This window comes from Acipenser ruthenus, chromosome 1, assembly GCF_902713425.1.
Source record: "Acipenser ruthenus chromosome 1, fAciRut3.2 maternal haplotype, whole genome shotgun sequence".
Lineage (NCBI taxonomy): Eukaryota > Metazoa > Chordata > Actinopteri > Acipenseriformes > Acipenseridae > Acipenser > Acipenser ruthenus.
This window is the reverse complement of record NC_081189.1, coordinates 91,876,071-91,896,195: the sequence shown is the minus strand read 5'-3', so window position 1 is coordinate 91,896,195 and position 20,125 is coordinate 91,876,071. Positions and strand designations below refer to the sequence as shown.

General features: G+C 37.3%; 1 protein-coding gene across 1 annotated transcript in view; it reads right to left on the bottom strand.

The window, feature by feature from the left end:
- Nucleotides 1–20,125, bottom strand: part of pigg (phosphatidylinositol glycan anchor biosynthesis class G) — a 96,476-nt gene that overhangs the window by 62,645 nt on the left and 13,706 nt on the right. The window contains exon 4 of the mRNA XM_034034097.3: nt 19,068–19,256. Coding sequence (XP_033889988.3) covers nt 19,068–19,256 — 189 coding nt within the window. The remainder of the gene's footprint in view (nt 1–19,067; nt 19,257–20,125) is intronic.

Sequence of the window (20,125 nt, the reverse complement as noted above, 5' to 3'; positions counted from 1 at the left end):
GTAACTACAGATGACACGGTCAAAAAGAATAGTCTTCAAGGAGTGAAAAAGTTTGACAGGATAATTTAAGATAAAATGAGTCTGCATATTGTTCTTGTCATACTCTTAAAACTGAAATGTTTTTTCTAACATCCAAGATGATACGTATGAGTTCTGTAAAACACAAAAGACACCAGATATTTAAAATGGAATTGTGAACGGGACAGAATGAATCTGAACTGTACATCTACATCCTGACCTGGAAGAATGCCAAGTAAGGTTGGTGGTACGTCTTCATAGGGATGGCCGACTCGATGGTAGGACGGAAAGTACGGCCCCTTACGCTGACAAGCCGGAGCACTGTGTGTTGTGTTATTGTATTGTATTGGTAGGCGAGTACTGATCAGGAGCTGAAGCTACGGAGCCAGCACTACCACCAGGGAGCACGGGCACTGCACCCTGGAACTGTATTTATTATTTATTGTTTATTTGAACCTCAATCCCAGTGTTAATTCCCCAATACCATTGCTGGTAGAGGGAAGTGTTTGTTTAATTAAAATCCAGGACTTTTGTAAATACACCCGTTGTTGTGGACATTGAATCATTACCTGCACCACTCACATCCTGACAGGCATATATTAGAAAAATATAATTATTTAAATCTGGAATATGTAGATGTGCAAGTTTTGTTCTACTGCTACCAATTGCAGATGATGTAGCCCTTAAAAATCATTACAAGTAGGAGTCAAACCACTTTAGTTGTGCCTCTAGACTGATTACTATTTTAGCGCTAAAGTAAATAACAGGGTTTTCAGAATAGAAATTAATTATAGAGGCGCTCCCATTATGCTCCCATTATGACATGACATTCGATATCTGAATTACTCCATTTTACACTTTGGGTTTAAAGTATGAAATTTACTATACATGGAGTCCTCCAGATTATCTCTGAAACCAAAAAAAGGCTAAACACTCTGTTCTGTACTTTTGGAGTTAAAAGGGGTGCTACAGAATTAGTTAATTAGCGTACATTTGTATAAGTCGCAATATCAACATTTTTTGTTGTTTTGCTAATATTAATTATGTGACAAAAACAAAATTAATAGGACGAACAGAGTCCACTTTTCAAGAGGCTAAAGGGGAGACAGACCCATTTAGAGCCAACCTACATTCTGCATGACAGGTAAAACAAGTCAACTATCTGCATCTCTTCAGTTACAGATGATAGTTTTCCCAGGAGAAGTATGCGATTAGTCAAACTGAAGGCTTTTGACAGGTCAACAAAACTGTACTCTGAAGGCCACCATCCATGGCTTTAAACAAATCTTACAGTAGCTCTCAAAAGTATTAACCCCCCTTGGACTTTTCCACATTTTATTGTGTTACAACATGGAATCAAAATGGATTTAATTAGGAGTTTTTGCCACTGATCAACACAAAAAAAGTCCATAATGTCAAAGTGAAAAATAAAATCTACAAATTGTTCTAAATTAATTACAAATACAAAACAGAAAATAATTGATTGCATAAGTATTCATCCCCTTGAGTCAATATTTGGTAGAGGCACCTTTGCCAGCAATTACAGCCATGAGTCTATTTGGATAAGTCTCTACCAGCTTTGCACATCTGGACACTGCAATTTTTGCCCATTCTTCTTTGCAAAATTGCTCAAGCTCCGTCAAGTTGGATCGGGACCTTTGGTGAACAGCAATTTTCAACTCTTTCCACACATTCTCAATTTGATTGAGGTACGGGCTTTGACTGGGCCACTCCAGGACATTTACCTTTTTGTTTTTAAGCCACTCCAGTGTGACTTTGGCTGTATGTTTGGGGTCATTGTCCTGCTGGAAGATGAATCTTCTCCCAAGTCCCAGGTCTCTTGCAGACTTCAGCAGGTTTTCCTCCAGGATTTCTCTATACTTTGCTGCATCCATTTTGTCCTCTATCTTCATGAGCTTTCCAGGCCCTGACGCAGAGAAGCATCCCCATAGCATGATGCTGCCACCACCATGCTTCACGGTAGGGATGGTGTTCTCAGGACGATGTGCGGTGTTAGGCTTGCGCCAAACATAGCGCTTAGCGTTGAGGTCAAAGAGCTCTATTTTGGTCTCATCAGACCATAGAATCTTCTTCCACTTGGTCTCAGAGCCTCCCACATGCCTTCTGGCAAACTCTAGCTGAGATATGATGTGAGTTTTTTTCAACAATGGCTTTCTTTTTGCCACTCTCCCATAAAGGCCAGTTTTGTGAAGCACCAGGGCTATTGTTGCCATATGCACAGTGTCTCCCAGCTCAGCCGTGGAAGACTGTAACTTCTTTAGAGTTGCCATAGGCCTCTTGGTGGCCTCCCTGACTAGAGCCCTTCTCGCCTGGATACTCAGTTTTTGAGGATGGCCTGTTCTAGACAGATTCACAGTTGTGCCATATTCTCTCCATTTCTTAGTAATGGACTTTACTGTGCTCCGGGGGATATTCAATGCCTTGGAAATGTTCTTATATCCTACCCCTGAATGGTGCTTTTGAAGAACCTTATTCCGGATTTGCTTTGAATGTTCCTTCGTCTTCGTGATGTAGTTTTTATTTTATTTATTTATTTTTTTATTTTATTTTTTTTATTTATTTTTTTTTTATAAATTTAGTCGTCGCCAATTATTTTTACCCCGGTTTTCACCTCAATTTAGCATGCCCAATTATTATCTGTATCCCCGGCTCACCGCTCGCAACCCCCCCCGCCGACTCGGGAAACGGAGGCTGGAACACGCGTCCTCCGAAACGTGCTCCTTCCAAGCCGTCATTTTTCGCACTGCAGATCCACAGCAATGCCACCAGACCTATAGTGCCGGAGGACAACACAGATCTGGCGGCTCCGCTGCAGAGCCACAGGCGCCCTATCGGCCACAGGGGTCGCTGATGCGCGGTGAGCCGTGGATTCCCCTGCCGACCTAAGCCCTCCCTACCCGGGCAGCGCTCAGCCAATTGTGCGCCGCCCCCTAGGAACTCTCGGTCACGGTCAGCTGTGACATAGCCTGGATTCGAACCTGCGATCTCCAGGCTATAGGGCACATCCTGCGAGGAGCGCCTTTACTGGATGCGCCACTCGGGAGCCCCCTGATGTAGTTTTTGTTAGGAAATGTACTAACCAACAGTGGGACCTCCCAGAGACCGGTGTATTTAACCTGAAATCATGTAAACAACCTTAATTGCACACAGGTGGACTCCATTCAACTAATTATGTGACTTCTAAAGACAATTGGTTGCACCAGAGCTTATTTAGGTGTGTCATAGCAAAGGGGGGAATACTTATGCAATCAATTATTTTCTGTTTTATATTTGTAATTAATTTAAAACAATTTGTAGATTTTATTTTTCACTGACATTATGGACTTGTTTTGTGTTGATCAGTGGCAAAAACTCCTAATTAAATCCATTTTGATTCCATGTTGTAGCACAATAAAATGTGGAAAAGTCCAAGGGGGGTGAATACTTTTGAGAGCCACTGTATGTGACCTGTGCAGGGACTGCAGACATTTTTGAGTCGAAAGGTTGATGCCTTCTGGTTCTTGTAATTCTCCATGTCCAGCAAGACTCCAAACAACAAAAAAAATACAAAAAAAACTTGTTGATGAATGCCATCTTCACAGTTATGCACAAAATGTGGAATGAATCAGGTATGTAGATAAAAGCCGGGGAAAATCCATGGCTATTTTCATAAATAAATATGAGATCTTACTAGAAAAACGCTAACTTCATTACAGTAGTTGTCTTCTGTCTCTGTGGCAATGATATGCGAATGAGCAGTTCATTTATGAGGTGGATTCAACTGTCTAACTCTGTTACCCTTTTACCATCCCATAAGTTTCAGTGATGGTTGCATTACAGTCCCTGGGACAGGTGCCGTGAGATCAGCGTTTAATAATTATATTTTATTTAAATGAAGTGTGAGAAAGAAAAAACAAGATAATTAGTTTTCTATATCACATAATACGGGTTCATTCTCATTTTGTCGATGCTGCTGCATACAGTACACAGAACTGAAGAAGCAGACAGGGACTATAAGAGAGTAGGTGAGTTAGTAAAAAAGAGGAAAAAAAAGATTTGCTTTGCAATTTTGTTAAACCTAACTCTGGGATATGTATTTCTTTGTCGAGTTTAATCAGAGATAACACCTTAATCAGAGATAACACCATTGCAGAGATGACGCATTTCTGAAGTGAAAAAAAAAAAATCATATAAAAAGGATAAAATATAAGAGTTTTATTTAGTTTGATCACAACAGGGTCTTGCATTAAATAACACTGTCAGGTTGTTACTGATTGGCACTAAATAATTGCGTAAACAAGGGAAACCAAGGTATTGTTATGTGTTGAGTAATTAACGTGTTTTGCACCATTTAATGAATACCTAACAATTTAAAATTTCTTACGGTAACTACTTGGAAAATACGAGTCTCGGCACACCCCAAGTAATAATATAACCTATACTTGGCACGATAAACAAACCTGCTTAGACAGTAGACAAGATTGACCCTCAGTCCTTTAATTTAACCTGAAGGTGTTATGCAGGGGTCTCCAACCCTGGTCCTGGAGAGCCTTATCCAGCAGCTTTTATAGGTGTCTTTACATCGTCAATGGCTAAAGATCTGGAACACCTGTTAATCTTGACTAATTATGCCAATAATTGGTTCAATTAAGTAACAGAGATTGTTTGAAACGAAAACCAGAAGCCCCAGGGTTGGAGACCCCTTTATAGGGTCTCCTGGTAACATGTTTTAAAACTAAAACACAGCTAGCTAAAATTAATTAGATTCAGTGAAATAGGCGATGGACTGCAGAATGTATTACTACTTGTTACATTAAGTAGTGAGGACAAGGAAACAATTGTAGTTCAATGATTCATGTTGATATTTTACAGATTTATATAAAGTAATAACATAGTCACTTTGCATAGGAAAGGCCCATTTGTGTGGTAGAAATGAGGTAAAAGTAATGCAGTGTGATAAATCAGAATGCAAGCCCAAACCATGACAACAGCAAAGTTGCACAGCAGCTAATATTACCAACATGAGTAAAGATTTATGGCTGTCGAGTCACCTGAAACGGTTTTTAAACTGTCATAATCCCTACAATTATGAGGGATTGATGTACTAAAACAGGGAAGAAAAATCCTTCATACAAATTCTCTCCTACAGCATGGTGAAGAGGCACTGCACACAAATCACCAATTAGCAGTTCATTTTCATGAGATGCCAAGGTAGTAGGAGGATTAAAATGTACAGTAATTGTGTGAATATAATGTGCACACCACAAACTCTGTGAATAAAGTGGCTGCATCTTTATTATAACATGCACCTCTTGCATAACACTTCATCAACAAGTGGGGCAAATGCACTCCTGCGTGTTTTAAATTAACATATCTCATAACTGTAATATTCTTACTTGTGATTTAACTTTAAATAACTTACCTTATTTATTTTTTTACATTTTTGGGGTTCCTTTGCTCCTTTTCGACTTAAAAAAAAAAAATATTAGTTAAAAAAATAAATATATTGTTCACATACCACAATCACAGCTGCTGCTTACTAGCAGAATAGATTGTTGAGAGATGCAGCAGGGAGGGCTGAGGGAGATGTAGAAATGGTGTATAGCTTTTAAAATGATTGATTTACCCATGAATATTTCTTTGTTGAGCCAATAGTAATTTTCATGAAACTGTGCATCTACGTGTGTATAGCCTAACACGTTAGTGTCCAGCATTGTATTTGGTAACTGCACTCTTAACAGTATCCTACTTATTACCTGATACTGTACAGTATTGAAAAAAATATAATTCAGGTCATGCTATCAACACAATTTTCTTTATGCTAGTCTAAACTAACAATAGAACGCAGTAGGGATTCAAGGAAATGCATGCACATGGATTAGGGAGTGGTTAACATGTAGAAAACAGAAAGTACTGATTAGAGGAGAAACCTCAAAATGGAGCAAGATAACCAGTGGAGTACCACAGGGATCAGTATTAGGTCATCTGCTATTTCTAATCTACATTAATGACTTAAGATTCTGGTATAGTAAGCAAACTTGTTAAATTTGCAGATTACACAAAATTAGGAAGAGTGGCAAAGGTCATTCAAAATGATCTAGATAGCTCAGAACTGGGCAGACACATGGCAATTGTCATTTAATACAGAAAAGTGTAAGGTACTGCACTCAAGCAATAAAAATGTGCATTATAAATATCATATGGGAGATAATGAAATTGAAGAAGGAATCTATGAAAAAACCTAGGAGTTTATGTTGACTCAGAAATGTCTTCATCTAGACAATGTGGGGAAGCTATAAAAAAGGCCAACACGATGCTCGGGTATATAGTGCAAAGTGTTGAATTAAAATCAAGGGAAGTAATGTTAAAACTTTACAATGCATTAGTAAGACCTCATCTAGAATATTGTGTTCAGTTCTGGTCACCTCGCTACAAAAAGGATATTGCTGCTCTAGAAAGAGTGCAAAGAAGAGCGACCAGAATTATTCTGGGTTTAAAAGGCATGTCATATGCAGACAGGCTTAAAGAATTTAATCTATTCAGTCTTGAACAAAGAAGACTATGCGGCGATCTGATTCAAGCATTCAAAATTCTAAAAGTATAGACAATGTTGACCCAAGGGACTTTTTTGACCTGAAAAAAGAAACAAGGACCAGGGGTCACAAATGGAGATTAGATAAAGGGGCATTCAGAACAGGAAATAGCAGGCACTTTTTTACACAGAGAATTGTGAGGGTCTGGAACCAACTCCCCAGTAATGTTGTTGAAGCTGACACCCTGGGATCCTTCAAGAAGCTGCTTGATGAGATTCTGGGATCAACAAGTTACTAACAACCAAACGAGCAAGATGGGCCGAATGGCCTCCTCTCGTTTGTAAACGTTCTTATGTTCCCATGACAACGAGACAAGATTCTAAGCAGTGTTTGTTGCCTTCATCGACTTGTGTTTTCATCTTTTTCTTCATTCCAATAACAGAAACAGTATCGCCATGTCTGTGTCTTTTAAGCGACTATTCTTCAAAATCTGTACATCTGTGTGTATATGCATTTTTTTGCTTAGCAGCTTTTTCACACACACTACAATATATCTTGCTGTCTGAATAAACAAGCCACGGGTATGTCATCTCCCATTCAGAATTATAAGAATCTATTTTGTGTTTTTTTGCATTACTATTGCTTACTGCTTTGGTCACTGTAGTACAGTAGTCTCCGGCTAAGAGAACCACACTTAGGAAGCAAGCAAAGTGTTCTCTATGACTGTGTTGACCACCACACACAAGATGAAGAAATAAATAAATATGCATTACTTGTCATGATGCACGTGCATCAACATATGAAATGAACTGAATAAGTATGTGTATGTTAATAAACTAATAAAGACAAACTAAACTAAAACTGAGGGGATGCATCGATTTATCTTTTTTATTTTTCCATGGATGTAGACAATCTTTCTATTTTTGTTATTGTAACAGGGCGAGAGCCCTGTACATGGATTTGTTTATTTATTTTTAGAACGGGGTCTCCCCCTCCGCCCCTGTGCAGTTTATTATTTTGTATTTGTTTTGTTGTATTGTTATGATTTACTTTATGTATTTATATGACGGTGAAGTGCCGCTGGTTTTGTTATTGTTTTGTTTTTATTTTAAAACGTGTTCTGGCAGAGGCGAGATTGGTGGTCGTCCTCTGCCAGGAATAACTAATAAACTCATGCAGATTGTGGCCGAGGGGTAATAGAATAATTACTAGCCAGTTAAACCCCTCAGCCACGATATATAAACCTGCAGCTCTCTGCACTCCAGGGGTTAGGGTTAGGGTTCAGAGAAGGAACGAGAGCGAGAGCGGAGAAGAGAGAGAAATTTAAAACAGAGAAATACAGGATCAGTGAAGGCTACTGCCCAGCCTGACCTGTATTGTTTAGGATTTTGTGTTTGTGATTTTGTTTTTATTTAAATATTTATTTTTGCTCAGTTAGCCAGTCTTTTTGTTTAAATATTTATTTTATTTTTGTATTTAAATAAACGGCACACACCGCGTCTTTTTGAACTACAGTACTGCCTTTGTGTTTTGGTTCCTGCTTCTGGCTCGATGTCACCACAGCACCATTCCTGTCAGTTATGTATGTACCTTGTGCAGCAGTGCCGGTCTTCGAGGCTACTGTACAGCCATAGACATACAGACGGGCACTGAGCAAAAGCTTGTTGTGTTTACATCAAGGAGGACAGCGTCCGCTCTGCAGGATAGCTACTACAGAACCCTTCAACTGCAAGACGGTGCCTGTGAAGGCACTGCCCATCCAGGACCGTCTGCAAAACCTGGGGACGCCAGGAGGCCAGGACTTCAGGAGCAACAGCAGTAGTTTAGTTTAGGGGATCTGATCTCAAACTAAAGTATAGAGAGGGTTTCATAGTGTAGTAGGTTCCTAAAATGGGACATCTCTTTTAGTGAGGCTAGCACTCACCTTGTGTACAAACTTTTCTTTTTAGCTTTGTTTTCTTTTCTTTTCTTTATTAAATCCCACACTAGAATTACCACTGCTGGTACCCTGGCATCTAGCCTGTGTTGTTAATTAAATCTGACCAACTGTGCGGCGTGTCAACACCCACTGCTCTGTGTCTGATTCAGTATTATTCAGTGACAACCCGCCCTTTTACAATTATATTATGTTCCTAGGCTCATCCTGCTTTCCAAAAGGCTGAGGCAAAACTAATTTGAATTCTAGAAAGAAAAAACATGAAGAGAAATAGTTAAGAATATACCATTTTTTGCATAACACACTATTAAGGGCACCTTAGTATACTGGGTACTGCGTCATAATAAAAACAATTACCCAGCTACACAGGTCAGCATAACTCACCAAAAATAAACTATGCAGAGGCTTGAAAACAGCAGCAAATTAAGACTTTCAAAATTGAACCAGTAGGTTACTTTAATAAATAGGACAGGCTTTTAAATAAAACTAGGATTTCATGTATATTTTTTGCTTAGCAACAAGAGTTGCCACCCTAACCTGGATTCTTATTAGTTATTTCCCTCTTCTGACTGTGTCTGTTATTCCAAGCCAGGAAAATAAACATTGCCAAATGAAGTGAAAAGCTAGTAGAACGTGAATAGTGCTTACAGAATATTTTTTATTATTACTATCGTATTACTTCGAATTAACGCAGCCCTCGAATTAACGCCTCACTCAATAAAGAAACGTAAAGGTATTTTTTTCTCTACGCTGCTCAAAAAATAAAAAAAGAAAGAAACGCGCAACTCTGGCTATGTACATGTGACGCCCCCGAAGAGACTGCAGCCTCAATCCAGCACGTAATACAAACTAATGTACACACGTTAGTAAGCAAATTATATTTTATGGTACAGTCCCGACAGACAACTCAAAATGAACTGATGAACTACTTACAGGACAGCAGTCCTTCAAGGCCTTTTTTTTTTTTTCCCCCCCAGCAGAGTTCAGTGCCAACACAGAAAGGGATAAAACAAGGGCTGTCTGTTTACCTCCTCCTCAGCTTGGATGGTGAAAATTGAGAGCTTTGCCGGTCACTGTAAATGCTAACCGAACGCGGGCTGAAGATATATTCTTGTAGGGGGGTTAGTTGTTTTGTTTTTTATTCAATTGGAATTTTATTCAGTCCTGTACAATTACATATATAAAAAACTTGCTTACTATCTATGAGAATATTTAGTTTCGGTTTCTCTTACAGAGAAATTACAAACAAGCAAGTAATTTACAGTGAGAAAAAAATATCGAGTAGGACATATTTTAGTTTTAACAGAAATCAAACCGATATTCAGAGGTAATATTTTTTGTTAAGAAAAACAACTGCATCACACTCAACTACCGTTCTCTCTCCTCTTCTTGTCCCGCCCCATAGCAACCAATACACACTCCTGATTCGCTGGTACAGTACTCCCCTGACCTCCCAACTCCCACCTAATAGGATCTCGTTAACTGTCAGTAAATATACTGTATTCAAGCCCCAAAAACACACAAGAGTATAGTGCTGCAGATCGGAGCCTCTCACTGCGCCGCTTCTAAAATGCCTTCAATCGTGTAATAAAATATTGCAGCGTTTGTAAATAACAGTATTAATAAAGGCTGCTCTTGTATAATGGCTGCCCTCATTTAAGGGATGCAGTCATTTTGATCAATTTAAAATAAACACTGCAGCGCCAAATTAATACAGTATAGTGAACATAAAATGCTCAGGTTAAACATGTTTAAAATTATTTTTGGAATATACAGTACAAAACAAAAAATGTGTGCTCCAAGTCATTTGTTATGGATAAATGTACAATAAACCTGGTTCTTTAGATACCGCATGGCTGCTTCGATCAAATCTAGCTGCACTGCAGACATTTATTTTTACACAGTCAGTAAATCAAACAGGTATTTGCTGATTTGTAAATAAATAATAACACATGCATTAGTAATAAAGAGCATTTCCAAAATGAGGATCGAAACACATTAGAGAATAGGTGCTTTGGTTTCTTAACAGTCTGTAGCATACAGGAACATACAATAATACAAATACAAACAGGCCTAATTGAACAATTTAATAAGTAGGAACTCCTACATTGTTAAATGTTTTTATGGAAACAACCAATATTAGATACTGTAGATGGATTCAAGAATAGACAGGAAACAAAACAAACAAAACATGTGCAAAACAAGAAATTGCTTGATAGTTACCGTAAAACCCATTGTATAAGTCGATTTTCTAGGCATTTTTGCAGGGCCCTTAAAAGGGCCGGTGGGACGTATGCGCCGGTGTGTCTAATATTAAACTACTGTACCAGTACCACAGTGGGATTACTACAGACACAATTATTTTTTCAGGATCTAACACAAAACCAATGTTCTAATTAAAAGTTTTAATGTGTTACTCTCAATACCCTAAGTCACTTATAATGTTAAGACTCTTTCAGACTAAAAACGTCACACCTATACTGCTTCTCAGTTAACACTAGCTGTCAATCTCTATAAATGTCCTTATTCCCGAGCCACTGATTTGTCAACTTTCAGACTAAACCTGCCCCTGCGATCCGTAGCAAACAGCTATTGGTTAGAAAGCTGAGTAAATTTTATCAACTTTGAGTTTGTTGTAACTGCAATGCTTTTTGAGACTGGTGTGGCAGAATAGTGGGAGGAGTCAGGCGAAGCACCTGGCTCCAATTTGTTTTTATGGGACCCTGCATAAAGGCAGGGGAAATCCCGTAGTGAGGGCTGCTGTGGTGAAGGCTGCGTACAGCTGTGAGGAGACCTGTCTGGTCAGAATCAGCACAGGCACTGTGGAGACCTGTACTGGATTGTGTGTGACTGGGAAACGGCTTAGCCGTCAAGTACTGTTAGGTTAGGATTAATCAGAAAGAAAAGAAAAAAAAAATAGTTTAGCACTCCTGAGTTAGGTTTTTGTTTTGTTTGTTTATTTTATTGTGTGAATAAAAGTGCGCAAGTATGCGCTGAAAAAGAAAAAAATCCTGTGTTGGGTCAAATAACAACGATCCCGCGAGCCAAAGGCTCGGTTACACTGCATAAAGTAGGACCGTCAGACAAAAAACTAAAATGCTACACAACAGGTGTGAAATTGCGTGTGGCTGAATTTGCCGAAATGCATTGCAGTGGTGAAAAAAACAGTACATGACCGGAGACGAAACAAAGAAAGAAAAACGAGCTGATAGCGCAGGAACGTGTTTATGGCCCGATGTAGAAAACATTGTTTGAATGGAGCACTTTGAATTACTTTAATACATAACATATTGTAACTTGTTCTACATGTCAGTGCAACACAGTGGTACACTTGTAAAGTATGTGTGTGGTTCTGATTAACAAAACAAAATTAATGTATTTTTACAGATGGAAATGTAATGCAATTGTACTGCACCGTATGCAACACTAAGACGTTTTGTTTACTGGTTATTAGATGGTGCACTGTTTAGTTTAGTTTTATTGATGCAAGCAGCACTGTTTAATACTTTTCTTTTACATTTGAATTAATACAACACATTTGTAAAAGCCAATGCAGCTGGAAGTATTGTCTATGGTACGGGAACACACACACAAAAAGGTAAACAACCAATGGCGGAATACAGCGTGGAGGGAATAACACACAGCATGCAAACAGACAGGGAATACAGTAAATAAACACAAATGCACGGATTGCTACACTATCTATATTTGATGTATTTCGACAGTGCATTTAAATTCACCAATTATTTAGAAATTGAAAAACGGAATAGTTTCTAGCTGTTTAACTAAAAACGAAAAACACTGTAAAATTTAGGGATGGACACCAATATCGATATTTCGATATAATATCGACATCGATAATAATTTCCATATTGCGATATTGTGGGACAAAAAAAAAATTCACGCACACTCACTGAGACATACTTTTTATTGCTAATACTGCTAAAAATACAAACGCAGTATAATCAAGTTTATTTTATATTAAGATACAACAAACCCTATACATACCCAATCATTGTTAGTCTGGTAGGCAAACATCACACATAGTATTATTTAACCATTTTATTCCATTGATTGGCGTTTTTCTTTTTCTAAAAACCCGATTAACAAATGCATTCCAAACATTCAATAGCTATAAATCAAGAAAAATAACAAATCCACAAGTACCCTCTCGTATGCTCTACTCCCCTTTCTTCACCTGTTTCCTCTCACCAGTCAGTCCCTTACCAGAAACTATTTCCTGTTTTCAAAAAAGTGCGTGCATCAATTAATTAATTAACAGGACCGTCTTTTTTAAAGGGATACACACCTGAAAACAAACAACACAAAAAAACATAATAAAACAGGAAAATCAGCTTAAATAATTTGATATATGTATATATTTTTTTTTTTTCTTCCATTCATAACGTGCTCGCAAGGTACCGAATGCTATTTGCATGCTGCATTAAGCACTATTGGGATTAATGTGAGATATGCGCATGCGTCAGTGTGGTTCATTGCATTTTTTCCATGCGATTACTTGCACTGTTATTAATGTATTTTTAAAATGTGAACTTTCGGTATTATAAATGAGATGTACTTTTAAAACATCAAAACACATCTCAAAATAATGCAACATTCAGCATGACACCGTACTTAATACTTTTAGATGTGTCGTGCATTTATACACAGAGAAGATTAAATGACTTCAGGATTGGCTAGTCTGTGCGCAGTGAAGTATATAAATATTTCAGTTTTGAGGTGGCTGATGATAGAATGTAATAGTAATACAATATAACAAGACCTTGTTTTTCTCCATGGATAGTGTGAAGCAAAACATCACTAAGTTATTGCTTTTCTTATGTAAATATCTGTTAACATGAATATATGTTTCATATTGCAATTGTGTTATTATATTTTTCTGTGTTTGGGAAGACTTTGATATTATCGATATCTAAATACGTGCGCAATATCAATGTACAATTTTCATATCGATGCCCACCCTTAGTAAAATTATTAATGGAATAAAATGTTGCAAACAAGGGTTATTTTGAAACTAAACCTGTGTATTTCTTTATTTATCGGTGTTGAGCATGTAGTGAAAAAAATCTATTGAAAAAAGTTATTTTAACATAAAAACTGTGTTTTCCTAAACTTGAAGTCTCAAAGGGTGGAGTGACTTTTATGCCGGTGCGACCTATAAAACTATTTTTACAGTAGTAAGATGTATTATACATCATTACAAATTAATTAATTTGTAATGTAAATTATGATAATGAATCAGAGAACATACAGTAAATTACCAAAGCTACTCAATCACTGTTGTGCTGTATTAGATTTGTTTTCTGACTGTACTCTGAATACAACCTCTTTACCTGCAGGATTTACAGACTATTCCTCTCATTACTCCTGCCAGTGCCTAATACTGAATTTAAGGTTTCCATGACTACCCCATTTTATCAGCTAACCACAGCTGTTTCATCACTTCACTGGTTTCAGTTCCAATGTCTTGTAGCAGCCATGTAAACAACATATCCAGACTAAATCAGACCAGGGACTTCTCTGGCAGGAAATGGGCATATTAGTCCTGTCAAGGGCACTGGTAAGACTGCTCTGTAAACCTTTTGAATAACTGTCTTCCCAAAATGAATACAATAGGCAGCAGAAAGGTTGAGACTGAAAGCTGGGACTCCATGTATGTACTGTAGTTTATATCATTTTACAAAAAAAATAAAAATAATAATAATAAATCAAGAATAGTGTTTGCTGTCAGCAGTAATACAGCAACCACAACGGCAACTAATCTCCGGTTTGAATGACAAGTTGAAGAAATCAAACAACTGGATGCAGTCTGATTACTTTCAGCAACTTTATTTCAGCATATCACAGTAACAACAAAGGTCAGTATTCTCTTCTCCAACAAAGCCAGGAAGGTGGCTTTGAATACAACTTTATGAAAAAACACTGTGAACAAGTTACTGAACAAACAGGATGAGCAGCATTAACATAAAGACATCTAGATATGTTAAATTACTGAAACCTTTTTTTAGGGCTGTCACTCGATTCAAAATTGTGATCAGTTAATTTATGGGCATTAGTTGATTAAATCAGTCGATTTATCCGTGCACATTTTTTATTTTTTTATTTTTTTTCATAAATTTAGAGTTACCAATTATTATTATTTTTGTTTATTTTCCCCCAATTTGAAATGCTCAGTTATGTTTTTTCCCCTCACCCCAGCAAGTTACCACACACCACCGACGTTCTGAGGGCATATGAGCGTCCTCCGATCTCACAAGCTTAAAGCCAGAACTGCTTTTACGTCGAGAAATCCAGAGTAGAAGTGGGCATGCTACCTTCCCAGAAGAGAGTTCAGCCTTGCTTCTTATCCACTCTGAATATGCTGGGAGTGTCAGAGCCAATGCGACACCCCCTTCGGAGCCCCCAGCGAACCAGCGCCATCCAAGCTGTATGACTCATCCTGCGCTCCCCGCAGCAGCGCTTTAACTGGATGAGCCACTCTGGGACCCCAATCTGTGCATATTTTTAATAAAGGTAACAATCTTTTAGCGGCTGTCCTGCATAGTAATACGAAAATATCAACAGAATCTAAAAAAAATAAAATAAATAAGCCCAATCAGAATTTGGTCTTTAGAAAGCATTTTTATTATCTTTATTTTAGTAAATATAACACAATTTCACAGAACAACCATTCTTTCGGGCCACGGTCAGTCACATACCTGAAAACACAAGACAGCTGAGCTGCGTTTCCATCGTCGGTTGTTTAATCTACCATTACAGCTTCGTACTTGGCTTCCTGTACTTCTGCTTTTTCGTTCTGAATCTTGTTAGAGTTACCCGAGAATACTGTAGCTATTGACAAGCGATTGCTTAACATGCTGTCGTCGACAGAAATCAGAGAAAGTAATTCCAAATAATTACCTCTATTTGAGAAATTGGTGCCTTCATCGGGCCCTCTCAATGCCAGTTCTTGCTTGCCAAGGTAAACAACAGAATCAATCAAGCGTTTAAGAACCTCACACTCGTTTTGACTAACAGTGGCTCGCAAGTGACTTTGGGAACGCTCATGTTTTTGCACTGACTTTGTTAGACATCCTAGATTGCTGTAGCCAGTGCTGTTCCATATCACCTTTTCTGTACTGAACAGGAGACAGCTTCAGCAGTATATATTTTTTTAATTGACAGCTACCGGTAAGCCACGGATACCTTTCATAATTTGAATGTTGGAAGTGGTGAGTCCCTTCCTGTGTCAGTTCGGGTATTTGTGGTGTATACCTCTCTTTAACAATCGCCAAAGTTTTCTTGCATAAAATCACGAAAAATGTATTTTGAACGTATCCATTTTCTAACAGCAATAGAACCCTCATACACATTTACCGACACGAGGCAAGCCTTACCAGATGGTAAAGCCCTGTTCTATTCCTTAAGTCTGACCCCCCATCCGAGATAAGGAGGCTGTGACCAGGTGGTCCCCGGTTACGGACGAGATGTTGTTGTAAGTGACTCTGCAGCTATTGCAGAGTTCACAAACCCTAGTCTCTGATTTTTTTTTTTCTTTCGATTTTAGTGTTGCAAACCTAGTTTGCTATTTACCATATTTAAACATTTTTTAGATTAAAACGCTATATATATAAAAAAATACCTTTTTATTTTTTTACTAGATTTGAACAGAAGCGGTATTAGTTATTTATTGGACATGCAATCCATCAATTTGTGAAACTATTAAAACATGAAGATTGACAAATATGTTTATAACGATAGAAATGAAATGCCTATATATGAGATTAGCTGTACAATATTTTATTATTATTATTATTATTATTATTATTATTATTAAATACAATAGACTGTATGGCAATGTGTTTATGTATAACTGCATTTATTTTTCAGTGAGAGTAGTGCAGAGAAAGAATGTTGGTTCGTAACTGTGTTGCAACAAACAAAAACACCTGTACATAAGGAGTTGGATTCAACTTAGAGAAAGTGGAAAACAGTCAGAAGCTATTTTTATATTTGAATAACTCCCAAGTGCTGCTTATTATAGTTATACTCTTACTATGTTACTTAAATGTACTAGCAAATGTGTTCCAAACTGCACTGAAAGGAACACTTCCTTAAAGTATGTTATAAATTTGTTGAGGTGAGGTCACAGGGAAGCTTTTGTGTATCTTGAAGAATTTAGTGAACCAGTCAAGCTACAAGGCTAGATCCGCCCCTATTAATCACTAGTTGATTGATTTTGTTCACTGTTAAATAAAACCAAAATCTTACAAGTTATATTCTACTTTTTGTGTGTGTTTTGTGCGACGGGTAAGGGGCAAGTAGATTTTTCAAGCATTTTGTCAATGGGCAAAGTGTTTTTAAAAAATTGCTCACCCGTCAAGTAGCTCCATATTAACATGCACAACCTAACTCCTACAACTGTCTGAACAAAAACTGGTTCAGCATAACCGCTAATGACACAAACAGCTTTCCAACAAATGTACTGTCTTTAGATGGGAAACAAAATAGCTGAAAAGGCAGTGAGCAATCAATTTATAGATACAAAGAGAGGCACGATAATTGTGCTTGATGATGGTACTAATGTCTTGGAGAGGGGTTACAATAAAAGGCAGCTGCCATATTTGCCACAGAGGCAGTGTGGTCCAGTGGTTAAAGAAACAGCCTTATAACCAGGAGGTCCCCGGTTCAAATCCCACCTCAGCCACTGACTCATTGTGTGACCCTGAGCAAGTCACTTAATCTCCTTGTGCTCCGTCTTTCGGGTGAGACGTAATTGTAAGTGACTCTGCAGCTGATGCATAGTTCACACACCCTAGTCTCTGTAAGTCGCCTTGGATAAAGGCGTCTGCTAAATAAACAAATAATAATGATAAATAATATTTTATTGACCAGCCTAGACACAGTTGAAACCAAAATTGTATGTGAAAAATGGGGAACTACCTTTAACCAGAGTTGCTCAAAATGTAAAATTAAGCCATGACAACCTATCTAGAAAGCATTAATTTACAAATCCCTGTTTATGTTCTATACTGCAGGGCTCTATCCTGGATCCTCACTATTTTCACTGCATATTAAGTGCTGCAGTCTGGATATAATCAGTTATCATCTATTTGAGAGTGATTCATGCAACTATTCATAAAGTATATCATACCTTACAAGCATATCCCCTTAACTTAAGCCCATAATTAATGTTAAACAACAAAGGGTATGATTTTCGGCAAAAAAAAAAAAAAAGTAGCATGCACTTGATGAATGTAGCATTCACTCCAATGATCGATTACCTGAAGCGGTGTAGCTATAAATATCATGGGATAGGTTTAAATTTATACCTCCTTCATGTGAATATACATCATGAGATATTAATTAGCAATATGTGTTCCATTGATGGACTATGGGGATATATTTTACTGTACTGTAGGAGACCTCTAATTAGATTTCAGAGAGGCTACAGCACATACAGAAATTCCCAAATCATCCTTACAATTGACAATGCAATGTTCCCCAGGCCGGGGTGACAATTAATCTACATAAAATGTCACCCTTAGGTGCCTGTTTTGTTTTTCTTACTATGTTGCCATTAGCTCTATTATACATGTTATTTCCAATGCCCTCACTAGCCCTCAGCTACACGCTGAGTAAACACAGGGGTGTATGCTACAGTAACCTTTGTCAAATTCCTATCACCCCTGCTCAATCACATGCTCTCGATTGGACCAATTTACGCCTAGGTTTATTTAATGCAGGTATCTGTGTCTAATAAGGCTCCGTTAATTAGTGATTTTATTCAAAATTACAACATTGATATTCTCTCTTTAACTGAAACTTGGCTTGGACCGAATGACAATGTTTCCCTGATTGAGGCATCTCCACCTAACTTCTTTTATCCAGAAAGCTCGCTCTACTGGGTGGGGAGGTGAATGTACTACTGTTTTCTGTACTGAACTTAGACTCAAACAGGAAATTGTTGAAGGTTATACATCTTTTGAAGTTTTAACCTTGACATTAAACATACTGTAATTATTTATCAACCACCTAAGTCAAACCCACTATTTACTGACTGAATTTGGGGATCTGCTATCTATATTGACAATCAAATATGATAGGATTCTTTTATTGGGTGATTTTAACCTTCATGTTGACATTGATTCTGATTCTAACTCTAACTTTTTAGGCTACTGGATTCCATAGATTACATCCTGCATGGCTGGGTGTTATTAGCTACTTGCCTTACAGACATCAAGCATTGGATGTCACAGAATTTTCTAATGTTGAATTCAAATAAAACAGAGGTTAGGCTAGTGGGCTCACAGAACCAACTAAAAGGAAATGTGGGATTACATGAGCTTGACCTTTGCAGTTTCTCCTCAAAACTTAAACTAGAAATTAAGAATTTGGGGGGTCATCTTTGATCCTGATCTCTCATTTGAGACTCCTAAAATTCGATGGTTATACAAAACTGTTGCCCATAGCTGTACACTGAAGAAGACAAGTCAAGTACAGCTACTAAAAGACCACTGAGGAAAGAGTAAATACAAAAAATATAGCCATCATTTGGCATTTGACAATGTATGTTGTACCTTAGACATTAGAGATGTATGTATTTTCTTCAAGATGTCATCCATTTCAGTTAGTTTAGGTCCAATCAGTGAGCTGTGAGGTCCAGTCAGGTGACCAATATGGTCCAATCCAAGGTAGTGTAGTATTAAGATATCCCAGTCGTCTCGTTCTAATGTGGTATCCAAATGCCTTGTTACATTATTATCAACCTGAAAAGAAAAAATATATATTTGACATACTGACTAATATATATAATGAAAGTAGAGTCTCTACAGCAATGCAAAAGTTCAAAACTTTTTCAGCCAAACTTTCAGTTTAGATGGCTTACCAAAAAGAGTTTCTGTAGAGACATTCATGGTCGCACTATTGTCATCTTGCTTCTTAGGGATTAATTATTTAACTCCTGCCGTTTATTTCTTCAAAAAATATCTTTATTAATTTAAAAACATGATTATAAAAACAAACAAACTACGTGTTTCGACACTACCATGTCTTCATCAGGTTCACATTAATTATTAATTAATACCTTAGAAGTCGTTTTGAAAATGTTTTGAACTTTTGCATTGCCGTAGAGACTCTACTTTCATTACATGTAAATACCGTATACTGGTCAGCACCTCGTCAATATCAAGCATTGTGTTTGTACTGGTTTATAGTACTCAGACGTTATTGTTTTTATTAAGTCAGCAATATGAAAGTCGTGCTCATGTTTATTTTCTTTGGGTAGTTTTGGGCCATGGAGTTTATTTGATTATGGTATATTGTATAATAATAATAATAAAAATAATAATAATAATAATAATAATAATAATAATAATAATAATAATAATAATATCTGATCTCTGAAAAAACAAATGCAACACTTGCAGAGAGCTGATTATGTGCAGTGGATAGCCTAGTAGTATTGAGCACTAGTGCACAGGGTAAAAAAAATAAAATAAAACTATGGTAATCATTTTTATATCTGTATGAAGCGTCTTATAGATGCAGCTACTTAAAAATGTATTTTTGATATAAAAGTAAATGGTACGAAATTGTTTAATTAAGGCTGGTTTAAAAAAAAAAAAAAGAAGTATTG